Source organism: Trichechus manatus, unplaced genomic scaffold (genome assembly GCF_000243295.1).
Source record: "Trichechus manatus latirostris isolate Lorelei unplaced genomic scaffold, TriManLat1.0 scaffold00059, whole genome shotgun sequence".
Taxonomy (NCBI): Eukaryota; Metazoa; Chordata; class Mammalia; order Sirenia; family Trichechidae; genus Trichechus; species Trichechus manatus.
In genome coordinates, this window is record NW_004443995.1 from 13,324,935 (window position 1) to 13,337,833 (window position 12,899).

At 36.4% G+C, this 12,899-nt stretch overlaps 1 protein-coding gene across 1 annotated transcript in view; it reads right to left on the reverse strand.

Moving 5' to 3' along the window:
- Positions 1-2,034: 2,034 nt before the first annotated feature.
- ABCE1 (ATP binding cassette subfamily E member 1) overlaps positions 2,035-12,899 on the reverse strand; it is a 36,706-nt gene continuing 25,841 nt past the window's right edge. The window contains exons 14-18 of the mRNA XM_004378853.2: positions 11,997-12,107; positions 11,781-11,923; positions 11,529-11,651; positions 9,596-9,707; positions 2,035-8,437 (exon numbers count right to left, since the gene is read on the reverse strand). Of these exons, the coding sequence (XP_004378910.1) occupies positions 8,390-8,437; positions 9,596-9,707; positions 11,529-11,651; positions 11,781-11,923; positions 11,997-12,107 (537 nt within the window). The 3' untranslated portion in view covers positions 2,035-8,389. The remainder of the gene's footprint in view (positions 8,438-9,595; positions 9,708-11,528; positions 11,652-11,780; positions 11,924-11,996; positions 12,108-12,899) is intronic.

The following is a 12,899-nucleotide window of genomic DNA, read 5'->3' on the forward strand; positions in this document are numbered from 1 at the left end:
CAAATACAATTCACTTGAATTTGACAAACTGAAGCAGATGAGTTTTCTGGGTTCTCTGATAACCTACAGCAATGTTTGGATGCCAGCTAGGCTCAGTGAATCTCCACCGTACTGTAATAATGGTTATTTACCTCTGTGCTGTTTTAATTACTTAATGTCTATGTAACTGCTGATTTGAGTAGTGATTAGCATTTAGATGTTTTGTAACATAGAAATTTTAGAGTGCACTTTGAAAGATAACATTTTATTATGATGGTGCTAGGTAAAAATTTGTAAAGACTGGGATGGTTTCGTGGAAAGAAGAAAAGTTCTTGAGAGAACCTATTGTAAGGAATTTCTGTTGTCACCTTGTAAACTAGAACCCTTATTGAAGGTACTCCGTACATCATCTGTTGGTTAACATCAGTGGTTGAATTAAGGAATGAGAATAAGATCAGAGGGTTCTTCATGTTCCTCCCATGCTTTATATAAGTAGGATTAGCTTGATAATTTTAATGAAAATTACATTTAGATATAAATATTAGATTTAAAAGTTCAATATAAGTTTGATCTCAGGAGTCCAAAAAAAAATTGCTGTTTCCAGTACCCTTCATTTCATTGACTGGGATTTGTTCCCAGTTTCTGGAAATGTTTAAAAATTGGATGGGACAGAATACTGTTCGATTCTTTACTGTCATGCTGTCTTACCTCATTTGAGTAACAATATAGCTCCTGAAGGAAACACTGATTTGCTTCCTGTTTCCCATTATCTCACCTCAAGGACTTGATGGTAATAGTGCCCAACGAGCATGTTAATAGAGAGGGTACTTTACTCAGTGACCTCTGGAATAAAAGAACTCTCGAGTTTTGAGAGTAAGTTTGCATGAAGGTCTCTTATTTTTTTCCTTTGGTTTGTTTTTCAGTGTATTAGTCAAGGAGATTTTGCCTTATGCTGAGGTCAAACGAGGACAAATGAACCTTTATTCTCAATTTTTAACTGATAAGAGCAATACCGTATGTTGACATAATACAGTTTCTATATAAAAGAATAGAATTTGAGAATCAATTTCAGAATCATTTGTAGTTTGAGTTGGAAATTATGGAGATTCAGTGGTGATCCATACGCATTTTGAAGAGCAAACATTTAGACTGACCAAAGCTCACCTGGTTCTCTTTCTTTAGTTAGGTGCTTTTGCTGAGCTTGATTCCTGCCCCCTTTCCCTTTAGTATAGTGTGTCTTTCTCTTCATCAAGTTCCTTTCCTGTCAGAGAAATCGATAACTCTTGCCCCATGTGCTCCTTGGCAGCAGGTTACTGACATCTGTGGGGTCCTTGTGCTGCTGCTGGTAACCCATATGCCCGGGTGCATGACCGGCCTAAGATCAGACCTTCCCTTGACCTGGCAGGAGTAGGTTTTCCCAAAGCACTGTGCTGATACTCGATGCAAACTCTGCCTGTACTCTTGCATCCTGTTGTTTGTGACTCCAGGTTGAATTAAAATGCCTGTGAACTGCAAACTTGCTTTGACTGACTTGGTGCAATAAAATTCCTTTTTAACCTTTTCTGGTTTAGAAAACATTCACCCATCCTAGAAACTAGCAATATTTATTTTTGCCTCATTTGTTTTACCAACCATTTTTGATGAGGTAAACTTTTTGCCTTTCACTTATGGGTACTAAGCAAGGTCCATTCTAGTGTGGCTAAAGAATGCACGTTTGGCTACACTGTTTACTGCATTTGGCTCCCTATTTTATGCCTAAAAGCTGTTGTGATTTTGTTCAAAATCTTAATAGTGGCTCAGTTCCAATATGGTAATTTCAAAGAACTAAGATTTTGTTACTAGTGTCAGCTACTTACTCGCCTGCTAATTAGGATTTTTTTTTTTTTTTTAAAGACACTTTTCCCCCCCTAAAGTACAAGTTTTGGAAGATCCTAAAAGAGGGTTGGGTGCATGTCTTAATGCTGAGAAACAGCAACTTTGGGGTTGAATTTACTTGAATGGATTAAAAATTGTTACAGTTAGAAAAAATTTATGTATGAAAAATGATAATAGCCTTACACTGAGTACAAATAATACTTAGAAGCATGTGAAGATGTGATCATTTGTGATGTTACTTGTAAAAAAAGTATATATACATATCTTTTGAAGTGTTGAAAGGAAAATAGTACTTTATATTCTTTATCATATCACTTTTTGTAAGTGTTGAATATATTCCTGTTTATTTTTCTATGTTCTGTTTTGTAGCCTTAAGAAGTGTTTCAAACATATCTGAATGTATAAAATAAGAGTAAATGCCCTACATGGTGTGATGCTGCATTATATATAAAACTGTGTGCGTACATTAAATTTTGTCTCTTGATTCTGCTTGTGATTTCTTTGGTTCCAGGGTTCATATAAAGATGATAGCGAATTGGCCAACCGTATGGTTGAGACCGCCTGAGGAGTTGAATGAAATATGTCAGAACCTTGGCAGCGGGTAGAGTGAGAGGAAGGAGAAAAAAAGGGAAGCATTTATCTGACAGCTGTGTGAGTGCTAACTGGGTTTCCCTGTGGAGTCAGTAGAAGTCAGTGTGGGGAGGGAAGCAAGAGTTGTGTGTAGTTGGTTGGAGCCTTGAATTGGCCACTCCAGAAGTGAATAGGATAAAAGGTGAGACCAAGAGAAGCCTGTGGTTCACAAGATGTCACAATACAGGGTTTCTAGAAAGTTCTCTATAACCAGAAGAACCCTCTTTTTACTTTATTACGGCCTCACTGAAAGGCTTTTTAGGTCCAGGTCTAGGTAATAGTATGAGATGTAAGTAACTATAAAAGAGGAAGTTAATACAGCTTCCCTTCATATACACATGCACCCTGACTATAAGCTGTTACAAAACTATGAATCATACAGCCCTCAGAATAGAATAATAATTTTTTTTAATATTTATTTTTGGTGAAAATACAGCAGATCACACACAACAATTTCTGCATATACGGTTCAGTGACTGGTTACATTCTTCATGTGTCATCATTCTCGTTCTCCCCATACTATTTCACCACCACTGACTGAGACCATCCAATAAACCACTCATTTATGCTTTACAGTTGTCAATTTGGTCTGATATATATAATTCTTTAAAGTGTGCAGTGATCAGGGCAAACATTATTCAGCTAAACAGTTTGAAGATGACTTCAGGGGATAGTTTTGGTTCAAGATTTAAAAATTTTCTCAGGGCAACAGATTCGAGGGTTCTTCCAGCCTGAATGGGTCCAGTAAATCTGGATTCTGTAAAAAATTTAAAATTCTGGTCCACATATTCCTCCCCCCATTTTGATCAGCACTTGATTTGAGTCCTTGATCAAACGTTCAGTGATGGTAGCCTGGTACTATCAGTTCTGGTCTCCTGGCAAAGGAGGCTGTAGTTCATAGAGGCAACTAGACCAACAGTCCATTTCCTTCTCCGACTTCTGGGTCTCCTGCTGGTATAGGTGAATAGAGACCAATTGCTGTATCTTGGATAGCTGCTCACAAGTTTTTAAGACCCCAGATACTATAATATAGTACTTCTTAGGTTAAGTTTCTAAGATAAGCTACAGACATTGCTATAAACATCATGGGTTTTTGGCTTTAGGGGTGAGACATTTGAGGCTTCGCAGTCAGCACTTTTTAAACACACAGCATTCCTGTGAATAATTTTTGCATATTTAGAAAAAAGTATCTGAAAAGATTTCAAAAAAGATCACAAGTGTGGTTCTTATTAGCACTCTACTTCTTGGAATATTCTACTTACTAACAAGTTAACGCCAACAGACTTCTGTGTAGTGAGCGAGTTTTCTTATTTTGAATGAGAACCTTGCCTTTGCACTAGCCACTGTCAGATGGCATAGAAGACAAACCACTGCTATGCACCTAGCTAGGGTTATACTAGTTACCTGTGTAAATTGTGTGCTTCCTACAAATTACTTTCTAAATTAGGAGTAAGAGCATTTAAGTCTTTTATGACTTTGTAAGTTACTTGTAAAAAATTGCCATTTATTTTCTCCCCCAAACACATTATCTTTATTTCACAGGGGAGAAAACTGATGCCAGATGGCAATATGGTGGATTAGAAAAAGTCTTGCTACAAAATACCTAGGATATTAGGTAAAATCTGAAAAGTCTTCAAAATTCATAGTTGAGATAGCAAATTTAGGAAAATGCTTAGGGACCAAAAATACAGACCAGAAACCAGAGGCGAAGGTCTAAAGAGATGCAAAAGCTGCCCTCTATGGGGAGGGACGGATGAAGATGGTTGCCAGTCTCTCATTAACAAAGAACAATGTATATGTGGTAGAAAGGACTTCATTTCAGCTAGTGAAAACTCCATGGATCAAAATGGTCTGACTCTGCAACTGATCATGGGGATGGCACAAGACGAAGCACCATTTCGTTCCTTTATGCACCAGGTCACCATGAGTCAGTGGCTGATTGGAAGGCAGATAACAACCACAAATGTAGATATGGGAGAGTAGCCCTGGGCACATGGAAGGTGTTGGGAGCTAGAACATATTTGCATTAAAGCAAGTATCACCTCTGTGAGGTGAATAATAAAAAAAATTTCTTTTGGCCCAGGCTCCAGCTTATTAAAAGAAAGAAAATCTCCAGAATGTTACATTTGTTTAGGTTTAAGGTGCAGCAATCCCCAAACTGAAAAAGATGAAAAGTGGCTCTAAGTGATAATAAACTTGGGTGATCTAGCACAAGCAAAAGGAAAGTCTGTGTAGGGACAGACCTCAGCCTAGGAGGAATGTTTTTGGTGGCAAGTAGCAGAAAACCAACTTATTTTCGGTAGCTTGAATACTTTTCTTTCATACGAAATCTGGAGTAAGTGGCTGCTGGTAGTTGTGCAGTGTTTGATATCAGGACTAGCATCCTTGCGGCTTTCTTGGCACTTCCCTTATGTGTCACCTCATGGGCACAAAATGCTCTAGATAACCACATTAGCAAGAAGCAATATCGGGTAAGTACTTCTATTAGGGTAGTAAAAGGTTTTCAAAAAAACCCAAATAGACTTCTGCTTTCAACTTACTGGCCCAAACTAAGTCAGGTGGCCTGTGGGAACTAGGGAAGAGGATCATCATGATTATCTTAGACCAATTATGACCGACCATCTGGAGCTGGGTACACTGCCTACCCTAACAAGTTTGCAAGGAATGATGGAAAGGGGTGGTGTCTGCCACACAGCCTCAGAATTCTCAGATAAAACTTCAGTGAACATCAGCTCACAAATGAAAATAATACAAGGAAACAATCCACTGAAAGCAAGAGTCAGCAGTTGCAGTATACAAGTTCAGACCTGCATGAGCAGAGTGGACAGAATATAAACATTCCAAATTAAAAGACAAAAGAGTAAAAGTATAAGATCCTGAACAATAATTCTGCCTAACTTGTCTTGCTTTGTCTCTTTTCTTCAACCCCTACTTCCAAGCATGTAAAAAATGAACAGATCTTAGAGGTATGGAAAGCCCATCAAAATCTAAATTCATCCTTCCCTACCACTAACCTTACCTTGAATGCCCCATACTCATTTCTGCCTCTGACAAGTATTCTGGGCTATCTCATTTATCCTTACAATCCAGTGAGATACCTGCTGTTACTTTTTCCTGGGAGCTACTTCCTCCACATAGCCCTTCCTGACTCTCCAATCCAGAATTAGTCCTCTTTTGAACCAGAGCGTTTACAATATGCCAGACACTGTGTTAAGGGCCTCATATACACATATCTAAATATGTTAATAAACATGAATGAGATAAACAACTGAGTAGATTTTCACTCTTCCTATTTTCTGTGGCATGCGGGTTCATTCCTTCAGTAGAGTAGGCCCACTACATGTGAGGCACCACATAATATGCTGAATGATAAGATACAGGACTGACTTCAAGTAGCTAATGGTCTAAATTTAGGTTACACTGTAGAAATAATAGCTGTAGCATCAATACAGTTAAGACTACACTTCATTAGTGGAACACAAAAACTTACTTTACAACAGTCGATATGTACAATATAAAATTCAAAAGGTACTGTCTACGTGGGCAGACATGTCTCCTTCCCTTTCCTGTTCTTACATCACCAAGTTACCCCTCCCAAAAGCAATGTTTTCTTGAGTATCCTTTTGGGTATTTTAATATTCTTACATAAATGGTAGTTTTATATAAACTGTGCTGCGCCTTACTTGTTTGCTAACTATTTTAGTTTTTTCCTAACCAGGACATAGAGAGCTGTCTCGTTTTTAATAGCTAATTATTTGCACTGATGTGTATTTGAGTTGGCAACACTGATTTTACAGACAAACCTGTTTTTCATGTTAGCAATTGTAGGCCTTTTTGTTACTATATAAAAACTTATGTAACATCTAAATCCATGTTTTAAAATTCCATTTACATGAAAATTACTACCTTATAAATACATATTCTCATTAGAATTGCATAGAAAACTGCTCTGTAACAAGCATTTCTTTAGGACAGAATACGAAATTGGTACATAAAAATAGCTTTTATCTTATTTTATTCAATATATTTGAAATAATCATTCACATATTTAACCTATCCTTAAAAATAGGCACTACTTATTTTGGTATAATCCCATTTATGTACAAAACAAACCCTTTACATATTCACACTTACATAAGTGCACAGAAAAACAGCATGAAAGTATATATATTAAACACTGGTAATCTTTGGAAGGGTAATGTAGACGGAGAGCGTATCTTTTATTCCGTACAGTTTTGTATATATGTATTTTTCACAACACATATTTATGGACTACTCATAAATTATATAAAAAAAGGCCTAATGGGGCCCAATTAAGCTATACTTTATCCATTGTGTTTTAATCAAGGCTTCTGTTGTTTCAAGGAGCTCTAAAAGTTTATTCAAATGATTTCTAATTCTCCCCTCTATTTTGCTTGCCCCATTAATTTATTTAGTAAACCCTGCTTTTTTCACTCATAGTATCAGTTAATTCCAGTGCAGTACATTAGTCAGAAGTATAATTTAAAGTGGTTTCACTCTACAAGTATCCTGGTTTTCAAACTCAGGAACTAAACCGATTTGGGTACGTTTTTAGAACTCTTGCTACATACTATTCAAAACTAAAAAACAAAGTCAAATAGATATAGAAAATACAGTTCTCTATATTCAAACTCAGACTGAATATTGGTACCAAGGGATACTTTGTACTGCTTTCTTGGGACTCTTGTATTAATGTTCCCTTTAGGGAAGTGGTTCACAATCCTTGGCTGCCCGTCAGAAAAATCTGTGTAAGTTTAAAAACACATACATGTTTAGACACCAACTCTAAAGATTTTGAGACTGTAGATCTAGGGTTGTTGTGTGCTGGCGAGTCAATTCCGACTCACAGTGACCCTATATGAGAGTAGAACTGCCCCATGGGGTTTCCTAGGCTGTAATTAAAGAAGCAGATCGCCAGCTCTTTTCTTCTGCGGAGCTACTGGTTGGTTTGAAGTGCTGACCTTTGGGTTAGCAGCCGAGCGCTTAACCACTGCCACCAGGGCTGCTTGTAGGCCTAGGGTGGAACTCTTTCATTTTGTATTATTGAGGACTACTGTTTTTAAGGAAAACAGAAGTTTCTTTAGAAATGTATTTTCCTAAATCTTGATCAGTGAGTACATAAATGTATGATTAAAAAAATATTACCGTTGGGAATAATTAACACAGAATCTTATAGAATTGTAAAACTGAGTAATTCAAAGAGTAAAGTTGTTAGGGTTTTTTTGCTGGGGAGAGGATGTCCTGAAATGATTTTTGATAAATATGTTCAAAAGCAACAAAAAAATACTACAAACAATGCTTAAGTTAGTTAACAAATACCCATTTTCCAACACGGGTGTTTTGTAGTAGATAATCTTCAAGGGAAGATTCTGTACTATATTTTGACAATATAATACAAAGACTTAAAACAAACTATAATCATGATAGATGTTTATTTATCAAATTCCATCAGTGGTGTCTTCAACTGGATTTTAAAATAAGGGCAGTTTTGTTATACTGGTATACTTGGCAAACCATTTAAGTACAGAAAGCATTCTCAAAGATTTTTAAAATATGGCAACACTGGTCAGCATTTGGAACATGAATATATACGCTACAACTATTGAAAATCTTCCCATATATCATGAAAATTTGGAGGCAATTTGTATTACTTGAAATGTCTTCATTTTAGAATGTTGTGCGCAAAAAGGGTCTTGTCATCAAGAACAGAAAAGTGGCATTTTCTGTGTTCAGACTACAAATTACAAAAAAACTGGCTTTTTGCTGTTACATTAAATTATACTTTAAGTTCCAGAGTACGTGGGGCATAAAACCTGATTAGTTTTATACAACAAAAATCCCAGTTTCTTTTAATAAATCACTTATTGATATTCTCAGATTTAGCCTAATCATCCAAGAAAAAGTAGTTTCCACTCTTCTTTTGTTCTACATCCTAAAAAATAGAGAATCAAAAATCAGCAACATCTTCTATATGCAGGGGTAGACTTTTATACAAGATATTACTTGGAGGCGTTTACAAAAGCCTCTGTACAACCACACATATACAATTTTGCTATGTATTTATTATAATACAGTTGCTAGGAAGGCTATTAAATTCCATTTTTATATTTTAAACTTCAAGCACCTGGCCCAAAAGGCAACATACTGTCAGCTTGAGAACTGCCTATTAAAAACAGTGTTTCCCAGTACTGCTTATAGACTACCGTACCATACCTGTTGCCATCAAGTCGATTCCAACTCATAGTGACCTTAGAGGACGGAGTAAAATGTCCCATAGGGCTTCCTAGGAGTGGCTGGTGGTTTCCAACTGCCAACCTTTATTTTTTTTTGAGTGACCAAGAGATTTCTGCTTTCTAAAAACCAAATCCTATTTCAAGGACTACATCAAGTATACCCATAAAACCCACTGCCATCGAGTCGGTTCCGACTCAGGGACCCTTTAAGACAGAATAGAACTGTCCCATATGGTTTCCAAGGCTGTAATCTTCTTTCTCCTGTGTGTCGGAGCTGCTGACCTTTTGGTTAGCAGTCGAGCACTTAGCCACTGCACCACCAGGGCTCTTCACATCAAGTATAGAATGCACAATTATTTTATGTACCACAAAGAAAGAAAAAAACACTGCCAATTAAACAGATGTTTTCTCACTGTTTAGAACTTTAATCTCATTGAAAGAGCTTGTTTAGACTTTTAACTTATTTATTTCAATTATAACTCTTATGTGTGCACAAAAAGTAAAATATAAAAGAAAGAAATTGGTTAAGGTATTCTTAAAAACTTCCATTTCAATGGTGAGTTAGTGTAATCATTTTGAAGACATTGTAAATGGCAATTAGACTCAAGAGAGGCAGTACAACCGTGGCTGCAACTCAGAGATATGAACAACTACAACCGAGTCCATACAGCAATGGCAACTACACAACTGCTGCCTATGAGAGTAAAATATGCCATCAGACATAAACATGAAAAAAATATGAATCTTAGAATGAAACAGAGTAGATAAAGAAACAGCCTTCCAAGTAGAAATATATGATTCAATCGTTTACACTGAGACAGAGCTTATCCATGATTTAAGATAGGTTCTGTACATACCTTAATTGAATTGAGTTTGTTTATTCTTGGCCTATAGTTGTTTGGATCTCTTCTGAATGTAATTTCAAGCTGAGACAAAAATTTATTCATGCCAGCCAAAAGGGTTTGAGGACTAAGAGAAAAAAAAAAAAAAGATTAAATTTTACTCCCCAAATTTAACTATCTTTTGAGATGAAGAGTACTAAAAATCCCTGCTCCCTCTGATTCCCCAAAGTCACCTGGATAACATAATCACTACATATTATAAATCCTATGATCAAAAAGGCTCTGTTTAGACTATATAGTTTGCTTGGCTCTAATTTTTTGGTGTAAAACAGTTTAATCTGTGTTTTTGATCTGAAAAAAGAAACATTTAAGACAGAAGTACTATTTCAGAAAAGCAAAAGATCATTAATTAAAGGTTTATAACAGAATCTCACATCTGACACTTTTAGAGAAGGAATTTGACAGAAAAAGTAATATTTATGTTATAAATTTGGCACCGGAGGAAATGTGTACTTCTGCACCGTGGCTGTCAATGGTTTCACATTGGTTCTTTAGTAATACGAACTTATTTCCTAATTCCCAAGCTAATTCTTAAATCATGCTAAATCACGTGATACATGTGGAACATTTTCAGCATTTTCTAATACAAAGGGAGACTCATTATTTGAGTAAATAAGCTTTATATAAGAAATTTCTCTAACTCTTCAAGAAATTCTCAGTAGTTGATATACAAATTTAAAATGAAAACAAAGAAATGTGGGAAGAAGCCCAGTACAGCTGATTCTCCTTATTTGTAGATGTTATGTTCTATAGTCGAGGGGAAGGCTGATTAACCAATGGTGAAGCAGCCTTGCCCTACCTCAGCTGGGAACGTGCCCTGCAGCTCTGCACATGTGTCTGCGAGTAGTACTGATTTGGGGGTTACTAAGGCTGTGATCTTTACAGAAGCAGACTGCCACATCCTTCTCCCTCAGAGCGGTTTGTGAGTTTGAACCACTGACCTTTCAGTTAGTAGTCAATAGCTTAATCATTGCACCACCAGGGCTCCTTAAACATGTTGAAACCACATTTTATAAATCAAAATGAATATCAGTAATTTCATGTTTCAATCTAATACAAGATTTTAGCATTACAAGTGTAAGAAACTTCCATATACTGATTTGAATGTTAAGCTTCTCTATATTATGTTGCTGTTAGTTGCCACCGAGTTGATTCTGACTCATGGCAGAGCAAGGAGAACTGCCCCCTAGGGCCTTCAGGGTTGTGACTTTTCGGAAGCAGATCACCAGGCCTGTCTTGTGAGCACCTCTGGGTGGGTCCGAACCACCAAGCTTCTGTTTAGCAGTCAAGCACTTAACCATATGTACCACCCAGAAACTACTCTATATCATAAGTGCTCCAAAGTAGGCCAATAAAGGACAAACAAGAAGAAAAATGAAAAGGAAAAATAATTTATATAATTATGCGAGATCATTATCAGATATTTGGGATCAACTCTGAGTTCTACCGCTCAGTGTAATTTGGGCAAATCATGTAACCTCTTTGGGTCTTGTTTTCTGTCATATCCCAAATCAATGGTTTTCAAGGAACTGTCTGTGAAAACAAAATCATCTTATTTGGAAATCCAAATAATGAAGCAGATAAAAATTACACTAAAAGAAAACGTGAGGGGCCCAGAGCTCTGCATGCTTATTCTGCTGGGCCAGGGATTCTATACTAGAGTAAGTCTGAACACTGCTACTCTACATGGTCCCGTCTAGTATTCAGTATGAACAACCGTGGGAGTCACAGAATCACGCCTAGAACTTGGGGCTAACGCTTTCCTTTCCTTCAAATTAAACTGGTATTACTTTAATACTTACACATTTACTGGACAATATTAAACGTAATAATTTTCTATTTATTAGAACTTATAATTGGCTTTGAAAGTTTATAAAAATAATTTTACCTGTTTGCAACTGTGTTCTTAGATGGAATACCATCAAAAACAATGACCCGATCTGCTAGATAGGTAGCCATGATGAAGTCATGTTCCACAACAAAGGCTGTTTTTTTGGCATGGAGTATAAAACTAAAATAAAACAATTTTAAAATTTTTTATAAATAGTATTATATCATAAAACATTCAAATATTATATGAAGCATACCTGAATGCCACTACACATACTCAAAGTAATACTCTTATGGGCAAGACATTTACCGTTTAACGACTCTCGCTGCCATCAGTCTTTGCTCAGAATCCAAATATGCAGATGGTTCATCAATTAAATAGACATCAGCAGGTTTGCCCAAACAAAGAGCTAAGGCTACTCGCTGCAGTTCACCACCAGATAATGTCTGTACCTATTTGGAGAAGTTTAGTGAGCCAGGAGGAAACATCAAAGTTTAAAAAGCAAAAATAATTACTTTAAAGTACCTCTTGATCAATGATGTTTTCAATCTGTAGAGGCTTCATTACATCAGTCACAAATTGTGGATGAGTGTAAGCATCTCTTATTTTTTCATGTAGTAATTGGCGAACACTTCCCTGTTTTTAATGGAAAACATTTAAATGATAAAATTTCAGTACAGACCCCTTTTACTTACGAGTCTTAATGAAGTTAAACTCCAGAGCAAAAGTCTATCATAATTTGCCACCAACAGATATTGACAGTATTTTTATGCTCAGCCATCAAGTTATCTATGGCATGTTTTGAGATTTTCTATTCAAAATCCGTCATGTCCAACAAATATAAAAACAATAATAATCTTAAATTTGGAAGTAGTAAGCAAATGATGAATATTTCAGGGGTAAATCATTACAAAGTAGGAATGATTCTGAAGGCCAAAGTGGAAATCAAGTAACCTAATGCAATCAGTAATAGAGAAAAAAAAAAAAGTGCAGGTTAAACTGCTAAGGATGAATCTTAAGATGCCTTTTGCTTGTCATTCAGGAGAGGGCTGAGTCTGAGAACAAAGCTTTTAGAAAGTATCAATGACACAATTTTTTTGTAATTTTATTATAAGCTAAGCCTTCTGCAAAAGACCTCTTTAAAGTGTTAAAAAGCAAAGATGTCACTTTGAGGACTAAGGTGTGCCTGACCCAAGCCATGGTATTTTCAATCGCCTCATATGCACGTGAGAGCTAGACAATGAATAAGGAAGACTGAAGAACTGATGCCTTTGAATTACGGTGTTGGCAAAGAATACTGAATACACCATGGACTGCCAGAGGAACGAATAAATCTGTCTTGGAAGAAGTACAGACAGAATGCTCCTTAGAAGCGAGGATGGTGAGACTCTGTCTCACATACTTTGGACATGTTATCAGGAGGGACCA